This window comes from Stenella coeruleoalba (assembly GCF_951394435.1).
Source record: "Stenella coeruleoalba genome assembly, chromosome: 1".
Taxonomy (NCBI): domain Eukaryota; kingdom Metazoa; phylum Chordata; class Mammalia; order Artiodactyla; family Delphinidae; genus Stenella; species Stenella coeruleoalba.
In genome coordinates this window covers 174691941-174710410 of record NC_137169.1, presented here as the reverse complement: position 1 = coordinate 174710410, position 18470 = coordinate 174691941, and the positions used below count along the sequence as shown (strand labels likewise).

Here is an 18470-nt window from a genome sequence, read left to right as displayed (position 1 = left end):
TGCGCATGCTTAGCGCACTGACCCCGCCCTCCTTGGCGCCGCGACCGGAGCCATTTCGCCGCCGCCGCTGCTGCCTCTGACTCCGTGAGTGTGGGTTTGCGTTCGCTGTGTGTCCGTCGCTAAGGCCGAAGCCACGGACGGTCCTAAGAGGCCTGTGCTCTCGGGTACCAGGAAGCGGACGCCGGTAAGGGAAAGACGTCCTTGTCACTCGTTGGGCCCCGCGGCTCTGCCGCCTGGCTTTGTTGCCAGGCGCGGGCGGCGGGGGCGGGGAGGGGGAGGGGAGCCGCCCCGCCGGGTTCCCGGATTGCGCGTTGCGTGCTGCTGGCCGCGCCGCGCTTGCGCTGTTCGGGGCCGCGAGGTGGCCCCCGGTTCTCGGCGCAGCAGGTCACGGTCCCGGCTCCGGAGCAATCAGACCCCACTTCCTCCTCCGCGTTGTTCGCGGCGGTGGCGCTGTCGCCGTCGCCACAGAGTGAAAGGGGGTGAATCGTCTGAGGGTGAGCCCGTCGAGGCGCCACCCACGCCTAGGGCCCATGCCACAAATACTGGGTGCTGTCCTGCGGGTGCTGTGGACAGAGTAAACAGGTTAGGCACAGTCCTTGCCCTTCCCTCCCAGAGGTTGCGGTCGTGGCGCGGGGGTGGCAGTAGGGAAACAAATGTCTGCAGGTTTCGGTAAAAAGATCATGAGGAATTAGTGTAAAGGGAGGGAGCTACTTTAGATAGGGTGGCGAGGGCAGGCTTTTCGGAAGAGGCAGACCTCTGAGCCGATATCTCGGCCATCGGGCGGAGAATGCGTCAGCTATGAAGACGCGGAGGAAAAGCAGAACTGCAGAGGCAGAAGGGATTAGTTAGTGTTTACTGGCAGGGATTGGAAAGAAACTGAAAGAAGGCCATGTGATTGGGGTGTGGTGAGAATTTAAGAGAAGAATGGATTTAGGGGTAGCCAGAGTGGAAATGGGAATTATTTAGGACGTTCTTGCCGTACTCCAGGTGGGCAGTAGTGGTAGCAGGGAGAAGGGAGAGAAGCGAATGGATTGGAGACATGTTTTGGAGGCAGAAGTGCGCAGTAAATCAGTAGTAGATCAGGACTACCTGGCTTGGAATTCTGGGTCCCCCAGTTAGGAGCTCTGTCTCCCGGGGCAGGTTATTCTTTGGCTCAGTTTACTCACCTGTAAAAAGGGAATAATAGTGATGTTTATACAGTGTTGTAAGGGTTAAGTAAAAAAGTTCACATAGATGCTCCTTTAAGGATACCGACTGGCACATAATGAGGGCTCTACAAGGGATAGCTATGGAGGATCTTGAGGGACTGGGAAATTCCCACATGGTGATGTGAGTAACTTGGTGGATGGAGGTGCCATTTAGGGAGATGGGAACACTGGGATTGGCGGGAAGAGGAACAGGTTTGAGATCCCAAGTTAGCATTCAGATGGGTCCGTTAGTGCTGCAGTTGGATGAGCTTCATTTTGGAGCTTAAAGAGAAAAAACTGAACTTTCAATATATATTTGGGCATCATTAGCATATAGTTGATATTTAATATTATGGAGTTAGAAGAGACTACCGAGGGAGGAAGGAATTTGATAGTGTAGTCCTTCATATTTCATGCTACTCATTCATGCTGAGGGCTTGTTTTTTAATTATTCATGGTTGGAATTTGTAGATAGACATCATCAGCGTTCCACAGCTTTTCATTAATAGAATGTCCCCAGGGTTAACCTATGACTACAGAATAAATTTTTTATACTAGGGTGAGGTTGGATGACACAAGGCTTAGGTGCTAACAAAATGCACTACACATTAACAGAAGACAGAGACAATGCTCTAGCAGTGGGGTTTCTTCTCACATCACAGCAAACTAAATTCGTAGCATATTTTCTCTGGTTCTTAATTTACTCTCAGATACCTTGCTTGTAACTCAGACTCAGGCTCCATATCTTTTGCTATCTTATAATCTGGAGTAGAGGGAGAATGCCAACAAGTATGGTATGTTGCACTTCAAAAAGACATAATATTCTCAAATTTTAATGAATAACAAGGCCTAAAGGAGAGATTTGGCACAGGATATTTAAGTTAAGTGATTACTGTTTCCAGTTTAAGTGCTGTATTTGGACTTACTAACATATTGCCTACAACTTTGAGGGCAGTCTGTTACGAGACATAATCCAAATGAGGATAAACTATTGGCTTTATATATAAAATGATTGATGACCATTTCTTAATATAGTAGTTTGGGTTTGAATTTAGACCTCCACAGTGGATAACTTAGAAAAGTTACTAAAACTTTCTATGCCCTAGATTCTTCCTCTGTAAAAAGATGATATAGTAGGATCTACTGTGTATAATGTTATCTACCATTGTTGTAAGGATTAAATTAGTTAAAACACATAAAGTGCCTTTTGTAAAAAGTAGGACGTTCCATAAAATGTCTTTCAAGAAAAGATAAAAACCACTTGTAGTTACCTGAAGATAACACTTGGGGGGATATGTCTTTTCCAGTCTTGATTTACCTATGCATACTTTTTGTGTAGTTCAGATCATACTTTAGTATCCTGCTTTTTCTTATAACATGTCATAGTCTTTCCAGTTATGTCATTAAAATTTCTTCATAGGCAGTGTTAATAGCAGCATGATAGAATATCCTGTACTTAACCTAGATTTTCAGTAAATTCCAGGTTGGTAATTTCCAGTGTTTGTTCTTATAAATAATGCTGTTTTTAACTAACTTGTTTCTTAGGTCTGAAGAAGACACTTGAATCATGGGTGATGTTAAAAATTTTCTGTATGCCTGGTGTGGCAAAAGGAAGATGACCCCAACCTATGAAATTAGAGCAGTGGGGAACAAAAACAGGCAGAAATTCATGTGTGAGGTACTAAAAAAATACAGTTTACATTTATGTGACTTTTGAGGCTTATTTTATTATTAAAAGAACAATGTTTTCTGTTTGAAAATGTTAATGTGTTGTACGTTGGGGAATCTTCTTTACTGTGACTTGCTTGTTATGTCTACTTCATTATGAATCATTTTCAAGTGAGCATAACTGTTTTTGGGGTTTTTTGGGCTGCACCACGCAGTTTGTGGGATCTTAGGTCCCCGAGCAGGGATTAAACCTGGGTCCCCTGGCAGTGATAGTGCAGAGTCCTAACCACTGGACCTCCAGAGAATTCCCCGAGCATTACTTTTAAAACAATCTGATAGGTAAATTATTCTAATTAGAACGTGAAGCTTCCACAGCTTCCACAGTACCAGTAGTGCAGATTAGAAAAGTTGGACCAACGGTTTGTAGTTTTACTAGTTCCAGTAGAAAGTATATCAATTCTTTTTTTAAAAAATTTTATTTTATTTTATTTTTTTATACAGCAGGTTCTTATTAGTTATCCATTTTATACACATCAGTGTATACACGTCAATCCCAATCTCCCAATTCATCCCACCGCCACCACGCCCTTCCCCACTTTCCCCCCTTGGTGTCCATACGTTTGTTCTCTACATCTGTGTCTCTGTTTCTGCCTGGCAAACCAGTTCATCTGTACCATTTTTCTAGGTTCTGCATATATGTGTTAATATGCGATATTTGTTTTTCTCTTTCTGACTTACTTCACTCTGTATCACAGTCTCTAGATCCATCCACGTCTCTACAAATGACCCAATTTCATTCCTTTTTATGGCTGAGTAATATTCCATTGTATATTTGTACCACATCTTCTTTATCCATTCGTCTGTCAGTGGGCATTTAGGTTGCTTCCATGGAAAGTAGATCAATTGTTGATTGCTTCAAGTCAGAGTACTTTAAAATAAATACAAGTAGAGAACTTGTTCTTGGGTCTTATAAAGTCAGATTTTAATGTGGAACATTCTGTTACATGAGACGAGATTGGGCGCATTCAGGGTGGTAATGGCCATAGACTGGAACATTCTGTTACGTGAGAAGAGAATATCTGAGCCACATAAGTTAACATTCTTGTTTTTGGATTAGTTTATTACTAGACAACACGAATTAAGCTTTTTTAAATAAGACAACTGGTGAATTCTCTTGTGTGTTATTTTCAGTGTGTTTATAGAGTATATTTCCAATAGCTAACTGTAGTCTCTTAATGGACTAGTGAATTATGATTTTTTTAAATACCAGAATTACGCAGGTCAGTCTCTCAAGGTATTTTTTTCTTGACTGTTAAAGGTTCGAGTGGAAGGATATAATTACACTGGCATGGGTAATTCCACCAATAAAAAGGATGCACAGAGCAATGCTGCCAGAGACTTTGTTAACTACTTGGTTCGAATAAATGAAGTAAAGAGTGAAGAAGTCCCAGCTATTGGGGTAAGTATGGCCAAGCACTCAGACATATGTTATAAGGTTATGCTAATCCAGTATGTATGGAGGCCCAGGGTGATAATTTTTCAATGTTGTTTCCAAATAGTATTTTAATGTGTTCCAGAGTGAACCTTGGCATTTTGTTTTCTCGGAGAACTAGGATGATTTCCTGAAGATTTGGATTTTATTCTCATTATGTACCTGACTTGTGGGCTTGGGAGATCCCTTTAATCTGTATGTCTTAAGGTTTTATATATTTCATTCATTCAAAACTGATTTTTCAGAGCCTGTTGTATTCTGTGTACTTACAAAGATAACATTTTAAACAGAATATAAAAATCAGTAACTTTTTAAAAATATTTATTAATTGGCTGTGCGGGTCTTAGTTGCAGCACGTGGGATCTTTAGTTGCAACATGCAGGATCCTTAGTTGGGCATGCAGGATCTAGTTCCCTGACCAGGGATCGAACCCGGGCCCCCTGCATTGGGATCTTGGAGTCTTAACCATTGGACCACCAGGGAAGTCCCAAAATCAGTAACACTTTAAGGTACATTTCCTCCCATTGACATTCCCTTAGATGGTAGAGACAAAATAGTATTTGGTGCAGTGGAATATCATTCTTGTGTTTTTGATACCATGATCATTTTAATTATATTGGGAGTGTGCAGCAAAAACCCCTTTCCAGTACTGTTTTTAAGAAATAAAGTTTGTCATTTAATTAAAAAATGAAAACTTGCATTTTCACAAAAATTCAGGTGGTGTTGATATTATAAAAAGATTCACATTATGATTTAAGTAGATGCCTTAGGTAGTACCCAGTTTTTATAAAACCTTTAGGAATAATCTATCAATTTTAACATTTTTCACTGAGTTTTTGTATTCTGACTTGCTTATAAAGGTAAAAATACATGGTTTTTTTCCTTCCATTGCTTTTACCCAGAAATTGAGTCTTATTTTCTAGTCTACTGTACCACTAGATAATTACAGGATTTTTAATTAGATTGGTTGAGCCGTCTATAAAATGAAGGGGTTGGACAAGATGACATTGAAGACTCTTTCTGGCTATGAGAAGAATGTTGCAAATATCTTTCAAATGTTTGAAGCTATTGGCCTTTGCTCCATCTGTTATGACCTATTCTGTTTCTTGTAGCTTCTTCCTCCCTCTTGTAGTGTAGGTCTGCCTGTGGCAAATTCTCTTTAATTCTTTTATGGAAAACTATTTTTATTTTACCTTCTTTCTTGAATATTTTCACTGGATATACAATTCTGAGGTGCCAGTTCTCTTTTCTTTCAGCACTTTAAAGATAACGTTCTGTTGTCTGATGAGAAGTCAGCAGTAATCAAATCATTTCCCCCTATATGTAATGTTTTCTTTGGTTGCTTTCATTTTTTTATCTTTGGTTTCTAGCAGTTTCACTGTGATATAACTATGCATGGTTTTCTTTGTACTTATCCTGCTTGGGGTTTGCTGATATTCTTGAATCTGTAAATTTATGTCTTTCACCCAATTTGGGAAGCTTTGGGCTATTATTAAAAAGAATTCTTTTTCTGCCTCATTTTTTGGTCTTCTTTTTCTGGGACTCTTATGTTACGTGTATGTTAAACTTGCCGATATTATCTCAAAGGTCCTGGAGGCTCTCTTCTTTTTATCCTGTCTCTACTCTTCAGATTAGATGATTTCATATATATATGTATGTTCAGTATATGTTGAATATAATCAGTGTATTCAGGTTCACTGATTGCTTTCTCAGTTCTATTTTGCTGTTAAGTCCATCAGTGATTTTTTTTCAAATGTTTTTTCATTTCTAGAATTATCACTTTTTTTAACAAATTTCATTTTTCTGATAGTATTTCTTACCTTTTCATTTATTATAAGCATATGTTCATAATATGACTGAATTTCCTTTATGTCACTGACCATAGTTACAATAGCTGCTTTAAAATCCTTGACTGCTAATTCTAACATGGCCTGCTAACATCGGGCCATCTCAGCTTGGGCTCTGTTGATTGTGCTTTCTCTTGAGATTTCTCCTCTTTGTATGTCAAGTAATTTTGGATTATATCCTGGGCATTGTGAATACTATGCTGTGGAGACTCTAAATAATGTTATTCCTCCAAAGAGTATTTATTTTGTTATTGTGTTGTTAAGCAATTAATTTAGTTGGACCCAAACTGCAAACACTATCTTTTGAGTGATAGCTCAAATCTCACTTCAGTTTTCTGATCCTATGCTAGGAGGCTTGGAGTCTTTCCTGTATATATGTAGTTCAGGGGTTAGCCAGAGATTTGGGGAGAGTTTATACACAAAATTTGAGATTGCTCCTTTCCTTTCCAGGATTCCTTTCGCACTTTTTAGCAGCTTTGCTTTCCCCAAATTCTTACCCTCTGATATGTCAGGCCAGGAAGACTGGGTTTTCTGTTGAGTTTTAGCTGCCTCACATGGTCTTCCCTAGAGCTAAAAGGCATAATAAACAGGAATTATACCCTTGCTATTTCTTGCTTTCTCATTTCAAGTTCCTTCCAGAATCTGCCAGCTTTTGTTTACTTTTTAGTGCCTGTGTATAGTCGAGGGGGTTTTAGGGGTGTTTTAGTTCTTGTTTTTATTTTCCTAGAGCTCACGTTATCTGCAGGAGTCAGTCTAGTAGAAGCTTACTTGGGCATACCATAAACAATATCCTACTTTCAGTTTTTTCTTGTTAGCATTTTAGCACATTCAGATTTTTCCCATTAAATGCTCTGAATATGCATTTTCTGCTTTCTCCCTCACTTCTTCCAGCTACACTGGCCTTCTTGCAGTTCCTCAAATATGCTGGCATCTTTTCCACCTCAAGACTTTCGTACTTAACTATTCCTTCTGCCTGTAGTGCTCTTCCTCAGCCATCCTGTTTAAAATTGCAAATCTGCCGTTACACTGGTACTTCTTATTTCCTTTCACTGTTACATTTTTCTTCATAGCACTTACTAACTTATAGCCTGCTGCTTCTCAACTGGAAGTCATCTTGTCCCACAGGGATGTTTGGCAATTTGTGGAGACATTTTTGTTGTTACAACTGGAAGGGAGTGGTGGTGACACTGACATCTAGTAGGTGGAGGCCAGGGGTGCTGCCAAATATCCTACAATGCACAGGACAGCATCCTACAACAAAGAATTATCCAGCCCAAAATGTCTGTTATACTAAGATTGAAAAACCTGCTTCTAACCTAGTTTTTCCCCCTAGATCGTCATATTAGAATTAAATTCATGAGAGCAGAGGATTTTTTTGTCTGTTTTTAGTTCATTGCTGTGTCTCTAGCATCTAGAATAGTTCTGGCCCATATAGCAGGCATTTAATATTTTTTGGTTAGATGAATGAATGAATGGTGAATGGATGAATTTGGAAAAATATTATATCACAAGCCAGTCTTTACTTTTAGATACCATCTTTATTTCACCTCCCCATCCCTGCCAAATCCTGTTTGTGTCACTTCACTTGCGTTTTCACTCAACAGAATGCACTTGCCAAAAATGACCTGTTTCTAAATGCAAAGGATACTTAAATTTTTTTTATTTTAATTTTTTTTATTTTTTGCGGTATGCGGGCCTCTCACTGTTGTGGCCTCTCCCGTTGCGGAGCACAGGCTCCAGACGCGCAGGCTCAGCGGCCATGGCTCACGGGCCTAGCCACTCCGCGGCATGTGGGATCTTCCTGGACCGGGGCAAGAACCCGTGTCCCCTGCATCGTCAGGCAGGCTCTCAACCACTGCACCACCAGGGAAGCCCTACTTAAATTTTTTATTGTGGAAAGTGTCAAATGTGTATCAAAGCAAGTATAGGAATGATATGAACCCCTATGTTCCCATAATCCAGTTGCAACCTTTTTCAGCATGGCCAATCATGATTCATCTCTATAATTTCTATCTATATTTTTCCTTCTGGATTATTTTGTAGCAAATCCCAAACATCCTGTGATTCATCTGTTACTGTTTCAGTTTGTATCCCTAAAAGATAATCCTTTAAAAAACATAGCAATTCCATTATCAAACCTAAAAAAAAAAAACATTGAAGAATAGTTTCTTAATATTCCCAAATACCCTCAGTATTCAGATTTTCCTTGTTTCATAAATCCATTTTTAATAGGTTATTTAAATCATGCTCCAAATGATGTCCATATACTACAATTGATTGATATCTAGTCTTTTAATCATTAGATTCTCTCTCCCTCTTCCTTTGTCTCTAATTTTTCTTTGGAATTTGTTGTTGAAGAAAGCATGTTATTTATTCTTTAGTTTCCCACAGTTTAGATTTTGCAGCTATATCCCTCTGGTATCATAAAACATGTTTCTCTGTTCCTCTATTTCCCATATTTAGTGGTTAGATTAGAGACTTGATCAGATTCAGATTTGTTTGGGGTAGAGGGGCAGGAGCAAGAAATTTCCAAAGGTGATGGTCTGTACTTCATCAGGAGGAGGTGCATGATGTGACGTTAGCAGCCATTGATACCACCGTGTAGATTTATTTCATTAGCACATTCCTTTGATTTCTGGCTGGAATACTTTTATAACAAGAAACCGCCTTAAAAAGCAAAAACAGAACCTCTCCTTATCAATAATTTAGTCACTCTGAGATATAATTTATACAGAAAAAGCAAGATAAATGTTTTGATTCTTTCCCTTTAACAATTAAAAGAGGGCTTCCCTGGTGGCACAGTGGTTTAGAGTCTGCCTGCCGATGCAGGGGACACGGGTTCGTGCCCCAGTCCAGGAAGATCCCACATGCCGCGGAGCGGCTGGGCCTGCGCATCCGGAGCCTGTGCTCCGCAACGGGAGAGGCCACAACAGTGAGAGGCCGGTGTACCGCAAAAAAAAAAAAAAAAAAAAAAAAATTAAAAGAAATAAGTTTGTCCCTAGCATCTTCCAAAGGTTACCAGCTAGGTTTTTTCCCACAATTATTATGAACTCATTGATTCAAATATATAACATTTTAATCCATTATTTTTATTGTTGATGTTTATTTTAAGTTGTCCCATTTTGGACCAGTAGGACCCTCTTCACATTGATTTCTAAGTTCATTTAACCTTAGTCTTTGATCACTTTCATGCTTTGTGGCATACCATATGTTTGGCTCAACTTGAATTTTCCTATCTCAGATCTGGAATCAGCCATTTCTTAAGATCCCTGGTTCTTTTCACTGGGGGTTGAGTTTTAGAGGCCACAAACTGAGTGCCAAGAAGTTACTACTAAATTGGTCATTGTTTTAGCTTTTTCAGTGTACACAGCTTGGGAAAAATTTTTCCAAGACAAGATATATTTTGAGTTCAACCTGATGCTTCCAGTTTAAATTCAGAATTGCAGGGCTTTTGCTTAACTTCAGTGTAGATCTGTATGTCCATTTTTCCCCAATCCAAAAACCATGGTTCCTTGCAGTGCCCCAACATAATTACTCTGTTGCTTTATTCAATATACATGTACAACAGTCTCCACTGTAAATTCCACTGCTACCACCAATAATACGATTACTGAAAAGTTTAACATTTTTTGCAATTTTTTTCATATTTAGGGTGTATCCTACTATAGACATACAAATTACTGCACTTTAAAGTTTGAAATAATTCCTGTTCGTGATCATACTCTCAGCTCTATACTCAGGTTCATCTGTTTCATTTTGCTTTTGATTTTTAGGGATCACCTTTTTAAAATTGGAGAACTGAATTAAATAGTTACATAGTTTTGATGTTAAATTAACAAAAGAAGTATATTTAGAAAAGTCTGGCTTCTGTTCCTGCCTCCTCCATCCTTTTTCCTGTCTTTCAGTTTTTTGTTTTTGTTATATAGTTTTGGGTCAACCTTTTTCTAACTATAAGCAAAAAAAGAAAAAAATGTATATGTATTACTATCCCTTATCCCAACTCTTTCTTAAATTAACGCTATCTTATTCTGTACACTTTTCTTTTTCTTTTCCTACCTGTTTTTTACTTCCATAGTACCATAGTTTATTCAACTAGCCTCTATTGATAGAGTTTTGTACTATCTTTTTACTGTTACTTACAATGCTGACATGAATAGCCTATATATTATGTATATGTATGCATATGAATTTTTGTATTTTTGCTAGTCTGTCTGTGGGACAGATTCCTTGAAATGGGATTGCTGGGTCAAAAGATATATGCCCATGTGATTTTGCAAGCTATTACAGTTTTCTCTCTCCATAGGATAGGAATTGTATTATTTTGCAATTTTCACCATTTCAGTCATTTCCAGTGGTTCTCAATAGGGGCAGCTGCCCCCCACCGGGGTGGGGTGTCAGTGGCAATATATAGATAACGTTTTTGACCAAGGGGGCAGGGGTGGGCTGCTACTGGCATCTAGTGGGTAGAGGCCAGGGACAGTCCCCCACAACAAAGAATTAACTGTCCAAAATGTCAGTAGTGTCGGGGTAGAGAAACCTCAGTCTACCACCTCACCACTGCTCTATTTTTGTCAGTCTGTGGTAGATATCTCAGTATACCTTTAATTTGCCTTCCTTTTATTTTGAGTGAAGTTGAAGATCTTTTGGCATTTAAGGACCATTTGCATTTCTTTTTCAATGAACTTGTTCATATATTTTACTCATTTTTCTGTTATTTTTTAAGTTATTTGCATATTAGCAATAGTAATCCTTTATCTGTGATATGTTACAAATATTTTTTTTTCCAGTTTGTCCTTTATATCTTTGTTTTTGCATGTGGTATTTTCTGCCATACCAAAAAAAGATGTTCTTAATGTAAACTGAATACTCCCCCACCCCTCCCTTTTTTTACCGGTATTCAGCTTTGTTTTTCACATCCTCCATCTCAACACACTCTTCCTTTGTCTTCTCTATTACCCCGTCTTCGTGATTTTCTTCCTGTCTCTGACTGCTCCTTAATTTTGTGTTCTATCATTCCCTCACTTAGTAGGGTATGGTCCTATACCCTTAAGTATTCCATACCATAGTTATCCCATCCTTTGTTCATACTACTCTGTAAGCTTTGCATTCTATCAGGTATTGGTACTTGAATCTTTTTTGTAATGAATGCATCAATCCTTAACTTTTACTTAGACTAAACCATAATTAATCTTTTGATATCACTTGACATGGAGCTTATATTTCTTCATCTTGAACAAAACCGTTCACCTCAATAGATCAACTTTAAACAAACAGGCATTCCCCAAAAAAGTGACCGCAGTGAGAATTTATGAAACTTCCCTGCACAACTTGTCTCTTTTCCTAAACTTGAATTTTTAAATTATGTACAGTGAACAGTTTTTCTGGCCTTGCTTCCTTCTATTAGATGAAAATCTTTTTGGTTTTTGATGGGGATTTTGTTTGATTTATTCATAGGAACAGTATGCCCTCTGAAATAATGAACCTATTTTGTCACCTGTGTTGGGTGGGGGGTTGGTCACATCAATCTGTAGGTGAGTCTACGTCGAATACTGTGTTGAATTCTTAATGTAATATTGCAAGATTATCAGAATGCTTGACCCATTGTACATTTCACTGTATCACCTATATCAACAGATTTAGTAGTTTTGGTAGTCTTTTTAAAAATTATTTAATTTAAGAGAGAAAAAGTGATAGTGTTTTAATTTGTTTCTTTCGTTATTAATAAGTAGACCATTTGTTCTAAATGTTAATTATTTCTAACTTCCTTCTTTGAATTGTCTGTTTGCTTATCTATTGGTAGTTCATGTTTTACTATTAGTTCTCGAATTTAAAAAAATAACATTTTTTACAGTGTTTAATACATGTTCATTGCAGAAATTTTAGAAAACATAAAGATTATTAAAAAGACAACATAAATAAACCATAGTATTGCCAGTGTCGCTAAAATCTGTATTTTTATTTAGATATTTAAATGTGTATTTTAACACGATAGGATACAAATTGCGTATAGTATTTTATAACCTTGTTTTTTCGCTTATCTTAATATAATAAACATTTTCTCATGTCATTAAACCTTCCTTAGGGCAGAGCCAAGTTTATGCACGATGACATGCCTTTTAATACCCCTTTCTGCATCTTTTTTTTTTTTTTTTTCCCTTTCTGCATCTTAATCTTAATTGATCAGTAAATGTAAAAAAGGAAATCCTTCCTGTCTTAGTGCTGCTATAACAAAGTACCATAGACCGAGTGGCTTACTTATCACACTTACGTAAGCTGCGAAGTGTTAAGATAAAGGTTCTGTCTGATTCAGTGTCTGGTGAAAGAGCTCTCTGCTTTGCTTTTTTTTTTTTTTTTTTTTTTTTTCCAGTAAGGGCACTGTACCCTTTCAGGTGGGCTCCACTCTCATGGCCTTATCACCTCCCATAGGCCCTGACTTCTGGTACTATCACATTGGAACTTAGGATTTCAATATATGCATTTTGGGGAGACTCAGGCATTTAATCCATAGTACTCCACATCACTGGAAAGTAGGAGGTTGTCCCACTAACAAAACCTCAATCTTGAAGAATCTTTTTCTTAAGTTGATGTAGATAGAGAGTGAGGTAGAATGGAATTGTGGCCCTGGAGTAGCAAGGTGGTGGAAAGAGGAAAGACAAGTAAACATTGTGGCACCAGTGCTGCTCACTGGTTTTTTGCTGGGACCTGGCTATTAATGGTGTCCCAGGAGTAGGCTGTACTTTGCCTCAAGCCCTATGCTATCTGTATAAAGAAATCTTTCAGTCAAAAAGATTGAAAATAAAGACATAAATAAAGCTGTACCAGGCAGATGAAGTACAAAATAAAGTAGGAGTAGCAATATTAATATCAGAGCAAACTTTAAGGAAGGAAGCAGCAAGGACAACAAAGACAAAGAAACATCAATTCACAGTGTATCAGTCTGTCTAGCATTAGAAATACTAATGTTTGTATTGGCAAAACCAAGATGGTAATGGGAGACAGTGGCAAAGGGACCAAAAAATTCCAAACACTTGGAAATTTGAATTCTTAGTTCTAAGTGAAAATTTAAAATTACAATTACAGACTGTTTAGATAACATTTTCTATCAAAACTCTGGAGTGCCAGAGGAATATTCTATTCAAAGGAACATCATCGAATGCTTTTATTTTTATACAAGGAATAGTTTTTTAAATGAATGGGCTAATAAGTTTCAATTCAGGAAGATAACACCAGATAAAACAGGAAGAAATTAATAAAGGCAAAATCAGAAATTGCTGAATTAGAAAGGAAAAAAGTATCAATAAAAGTGATAAGTAAAAATTTTTGATGTTCTTTGTAAAAGATAAATAGTCCATCCCAAGCCTAATTAAGAAAAAAGTAACTAGATTCACAGTCCTTTATCAAAAACTCACGTGGTTAGATGGGTTTGAGAATGCAGCATGTTTCGTATTTGAGAAAAGTATTTGTTGCACATACCATATCTTATGACACCTCTAGCAGATCTGAGTCAGAACTCTGTAATCCGACTTTTTTACTATATCACATTGATGAGTCTAGAAGAAATATCTACTCAGTGATCAACTTAATAGAGGTTTTAAAAAACACATGTGACAGGACTAAGTGCTTATTACCAATAAGGTACTTGGGAAATGGAGTAGAGAAATACTTCCTAGACATGCTAAGAGGTATCATCTAAAAATAATAGTGAACACTGTATTAAAAAAGTGCTGCTCAAAGTGTTTGTTACAGTTTGTGAGGAGGTAAATGTAGAAATGAGTAAGAATTTAGAAATACTTAATGATGTTTTGACAGTAAACTTGTATTTGTTGAATCTAATAATTAGAAAACTTGGGTTTGTATTTTATGTTTTTCTATTTCATATTTCTAGGAATTTATTTTTGGTATATTTTACAAAAATATTGTTCCCAGTGGATGAGGGGAAAAAACTCAAAGCCAGTTCTTCATTGCGGATAGTTGGAGATTCCCTGCTCTAGGGGAACTTCTGTAAAGTTAAAACAAGACCAAGGTGTCCACTGTCACCACCATTACTCAGTGTAATGCAGTAAATAAAAAGGAATATGTAGAAAGAAATGAGGTGTAAATATTATAAAGAATCTAATTGGACACATCTTACTATAATAGTAAAAATTATAAAGAACTTGTGCATATGTAGTTTGTAGGACCTGTAAGAACAGTGCAATGGATTTTCACTGAAGGATAGCATCAAGAACTCTTAAGAGTCTGAGATTTTACCACACTTGCAAGCTAACCGTTCAGACTGCCACAGTTTCATAGATACTGACAGAAGACACAAGACTTCTGAGTCAGAGACAAAGGATGTTACTCATGGGATAGTAGGCATCATACTCTTCATGTTTGCCTCAGTTCCCCCTTGTCCCTGAACCCCTTGGGGGACGGTGTGGAGTAGGTCCAGGTGGATGCTGAGGACACAGTGGGTCTGTATCACAGCTGAGGCACCTGAGCTTAAGGAAAGCCCCTAGTGTTGGGGGGCTGCTGGCAAACCTGCCGGCTATCTTTATCATACTTGTTAGGAAACAAACCTGCCTCCTACCCTGGAGGAAGATATTGTCTTCATCTTGCAAGTTTATTTGCTCTCCAAGCATCCTTGAAAAAATGTTTAAATAAAACTTGAAAAAGCTTGAGATATCTGTGGGGAATTGTCTCAGCAGATAGAAAAGTGATGAAATGTAGAGCCACATATTTGGGCGCGCGTGTTACTGGAAGATGTCGGCCGGTGGGAGTGTTATTGTAAGACAGCAGCCAGCTCATTGTCAGGAAGTCCGTTCTCCCTGAGTAAGTTCTATAAATTTAACATAATATTTGGTAAAATAGATGAAAAGGGTGATTTGGAAAAATTATTGCTGAAGAATTTGAAGAAGTTAAAAGTATTAGCCATCCCTACTATATATTAATAAAGATTTTTAATTATTTTTAGTTTGCAGTAACTAAATTTGCATGATACTAGTTTCAAGATGGGGAGGGATGGTGTATGCATACATGTGCCTATGTGTGTATGCAAATAACGTAGAACAGGTCTCAGGATAGGAAAGGCCATTTTACTGAGGTGTCACAGCAGAAACTAGATTTGACTGCGGAAACAAAAACAAAATAATGTTAAGCAGCGTTTAACAAAGTTAAAAGGAAAAGGACAAATTATTTTGCAACGTGTATGACACAGTGAATAGCACTGAAATATTAAATTCTTAGAAATTAGTGGGAATGATGAATTATCCAGATAGAGTAATGGGCAAATAAAATGTAAATGAAAATAACCGGTCACCGTAACAACAAAACAGAACTAATACTGGTAAAGATGTAAGACGTATGCTGTAATTCCGAGGATTGGTGAGGCTGTGGGGAAGTAGGTTCTCATATAGAGTGCAAGCTTGGAAGTCAGCCTTTCTGTGGAGCGCTATGATGCTTTTTTAAATCTTGATGCCTTTTAACCCAGCAAGTTCCCTTTCGTGAATTTTTCCCAAAAGAAATAAGCCAAAGTACAAAGAGTTTATGGCAATGCTGTTTTATGATTTAAGATTGGCTACAATCTGAATGTCTGCTAACATGGAGACTGATCTCTAACAGTTCCTACTTTTCTTTTCTGGTAGTATTGTATTATACTTGACATACTGTGTATTTACTTGTTGTTTATTTAGCTCTGTAAGAATACAGAATTAGAATGTAGCTGTTTGAATATAGCTCTGTAACTACAGAACATCTGGTTGGTTCATTATTTTATCCTCAGTACCCATAATAATGTCTACCACGTAGACGTCTCTTAACAGATGCTTCTTGGAAGTTGAACATATTTATAAAGGTATTAAGTGGAGGGACTTCCCTGGTGGTCCAGTTGTTCAGAATCTGCCTTCCGATGCAGGGGATGCGAGTTCGATCCCTAGTCGGGGAACTAAGATCCCCCGTGCTGCGGGGCAGCTAAGCCCATGCATTCCACAACTACTGAGCCTGCGCGCTCTAGAGCCTGAGCACCACAACTAGAGAGAAGCCCATGTGCCGCAACTGAGACCTGACACAGCCAAATAAATAAATAAATAAATATTTTATTTTAAAAAAGATATTAAGTGGAAAAGGTAAATTAACTATACAGCATAAACTTTTTGTGGAAAAAAGATCCCACTTTTTGTGGAAAAACTGTATTCATCTACATAATTATGTAATCTCCAGATGGAAAATTATGAATATTTTTACTGCCCTATCCTTTTCTGCCTGAAATGAGAGCATAACAGTTTTATAATACTGAAAAAACAAAGATGTTAATATTATGAGGAAAGGAGGGGTGACACGTGGACCTCCTCTAAGAATAAGAATTTAATATTTTCTGAAGGCGAAATTACTGACACTGTCTTGACTTTTCAAACTCTTGCAGGTAGCACCCCCTCCGCCCCCAATTACTGATGCACCTGACAGCACAGCAGATACTGGTGGAGGTTTACCAACAACCATGGGAGGACCTCTTCCTCCACATCTGGCTCTCAAAACAGGTAAGGGACTTGAATGTGTGCACATGACTGAGAATAAGATACACGATCTTGCATTCATCATCTTTCTTTCTCACTTGGATAGATAGAAATAACTATAGTAAACTCATAATATTCAGAGAACCTAAGAACCACATAATACCACCAGATTATTTAATCTCTTTTATAAATTGGTACAGCTCAATTCCTTGCTGTCTTTAGCTTTTACTAGTTTTTGATCCCTGGATAGATTTTGCACAGGCTAGAACATTTGGTTAAAGGGGTCTTATTTACTGCTCTTTCTTGTTTCTAACTTATTTCTACCAAATATATTGTAGACTTGTTTGTTTGCCCTATGGATCCCAGTCATTGCTGAATTCTATATATACCAAAACTTTATTAGTGTGTCCGCTGTAGGGTAGATTAAGTGGAATATTTGTCAAATTGCCTAAGTCTCAGATCCAGTGTTTATGAAACAAGAATAGCAGTAGTACTTACTTATAAGATTATTATGAAGAGTAAACTTTTAAAAAGCATATAATAAACTTGATAGAGTTTCAGTCAATATTAACTACTATTTTTAGTTATTCTGCTTTCTCGTCAAGATTCATCACTTTTCAACACCTTTTAAGCTTCTCCTTATTTCCGTCTCTAGCACTAGTAGTTAGCTTTCTTTCAGGATCATACTTAGCAAAGAAACCATTTTATCATTTAATCAGCTATTATTGGGTTGGCCAAAAAAGTGCCTTTGGTTTTTAAGTAAAAATAAAAGGCACATTTTTCATTTTCACCAAGAACTTTATTGAACAACGTATCCACCCTTTTTGTTCCACTACCTTCTACCATTTTTTAGGCAACTTCATAATTCCATCTTCCCAAAACTTTTTAGCTTTTTGAGCAAAAAACTATTCTAGGTGCCTTTTACAGTCTTCCAGGGAATTGAAATTTTTCCATTAAGAGAATTTTATAAAGAGGTAAATAAATGGAAATCTGAAGGTGCAATGTCTACTGAACACGGTGGATGAATCGGAACTTCCCAGCCAAGCTGTAGCAGTTTTTGCCTGGTCATCAAAGAAACATGTGGTCTGGCATTATCCTGGTGGAAGGTTATGCGTTTTCTGTTGACTAATTCCAGACGCTTTTCGTCGAGTGCTGCTTTCAGTTGGTCTAATTGGGAGCAGTACTTGTTGGAATTAATGGTTTGGTTTTCTGGAAGGAGCTCATAATAGAGGACTCCCTTCCAGTCCCACCATATACACAACATCACCTTCTTTGGATGAAGACAGGCCTTTGTTGTGGTTGGTAGTGGTTTCGTTTCGCTTGCCCCATGATCTCTTCCGTTCCACATTATTGTACAGTACCCACTTTTCATCACCTGTCACAATTTGTTTTAAAAACAGAATGTTTGGAGGCTTCCCTGGTGGCGCAGTGGTTGGGAGTCCGCCTGCCGATGGAGGGGACGCGGGTTCGTACCCCGGTCTGGGAAGATCCCACATGCCGCGGAGCGGCTGGGCCCGTGAGCCATGGCCGCTGAGCCTGCGCGTCCAGAGCCTGTGCTCCATAATGGGAGAGGCCACACAGTGACAGGCCTGCGTGCCGCAAAAAAAAACCCCAAAAAACCAAAAAACAGAACGTTTGGGACTTCCCTGGTGGTACAGTGGTTAAGAACCCGCCTGCCAGTGCCGGGGATATGGGTTTGAGCCCTGGTCCGGGAAGATCCAACATGCCATGGAGCAACTAAGCCCATGCGCCACTACTGAGCCTGCACTCTAGAGCCCGCGAGCCA

The 18470-nt window shown here is 38.3% G+C and overlaps 1 protein-coding gene across 2 annotated transcripts in view; it reads left to right on the top strand.

Annotated features, from left to right (window-relative positions):
* The first annotated feature begins 47 nt into the window (after positions 1-47).
* DHX9 (DExH-box helicase 9) overlaps positions 48-18470 on the top strand; it is a 54887-nt gene continuing 36464 nt past the window's right edge. The window contains exons 1-4 of one of the 2 annotated variants that reach the window (XM_079922112.1): positions 48-184; positions 2733-2865; positions 4174-4314; positions 16594-16708. In XM_079922112.1, the coding sequence (XP_079778238.1) occupies positions 2755-2865; positions 4174-4314; positions 16594-16708 (367 nt within the window). In that variant the 5' untranslated portion in view covers positions 48-184; positions 2733-2754. Of the gene's footprint in view, positions 185-271; positions 583-2732; positions 2866-4173; positions 4315-16593; positions 16709-18470 lie in introns of those variants that run through there. The other variant, XM_079922113.1, reaches the window with a different exon arrangement.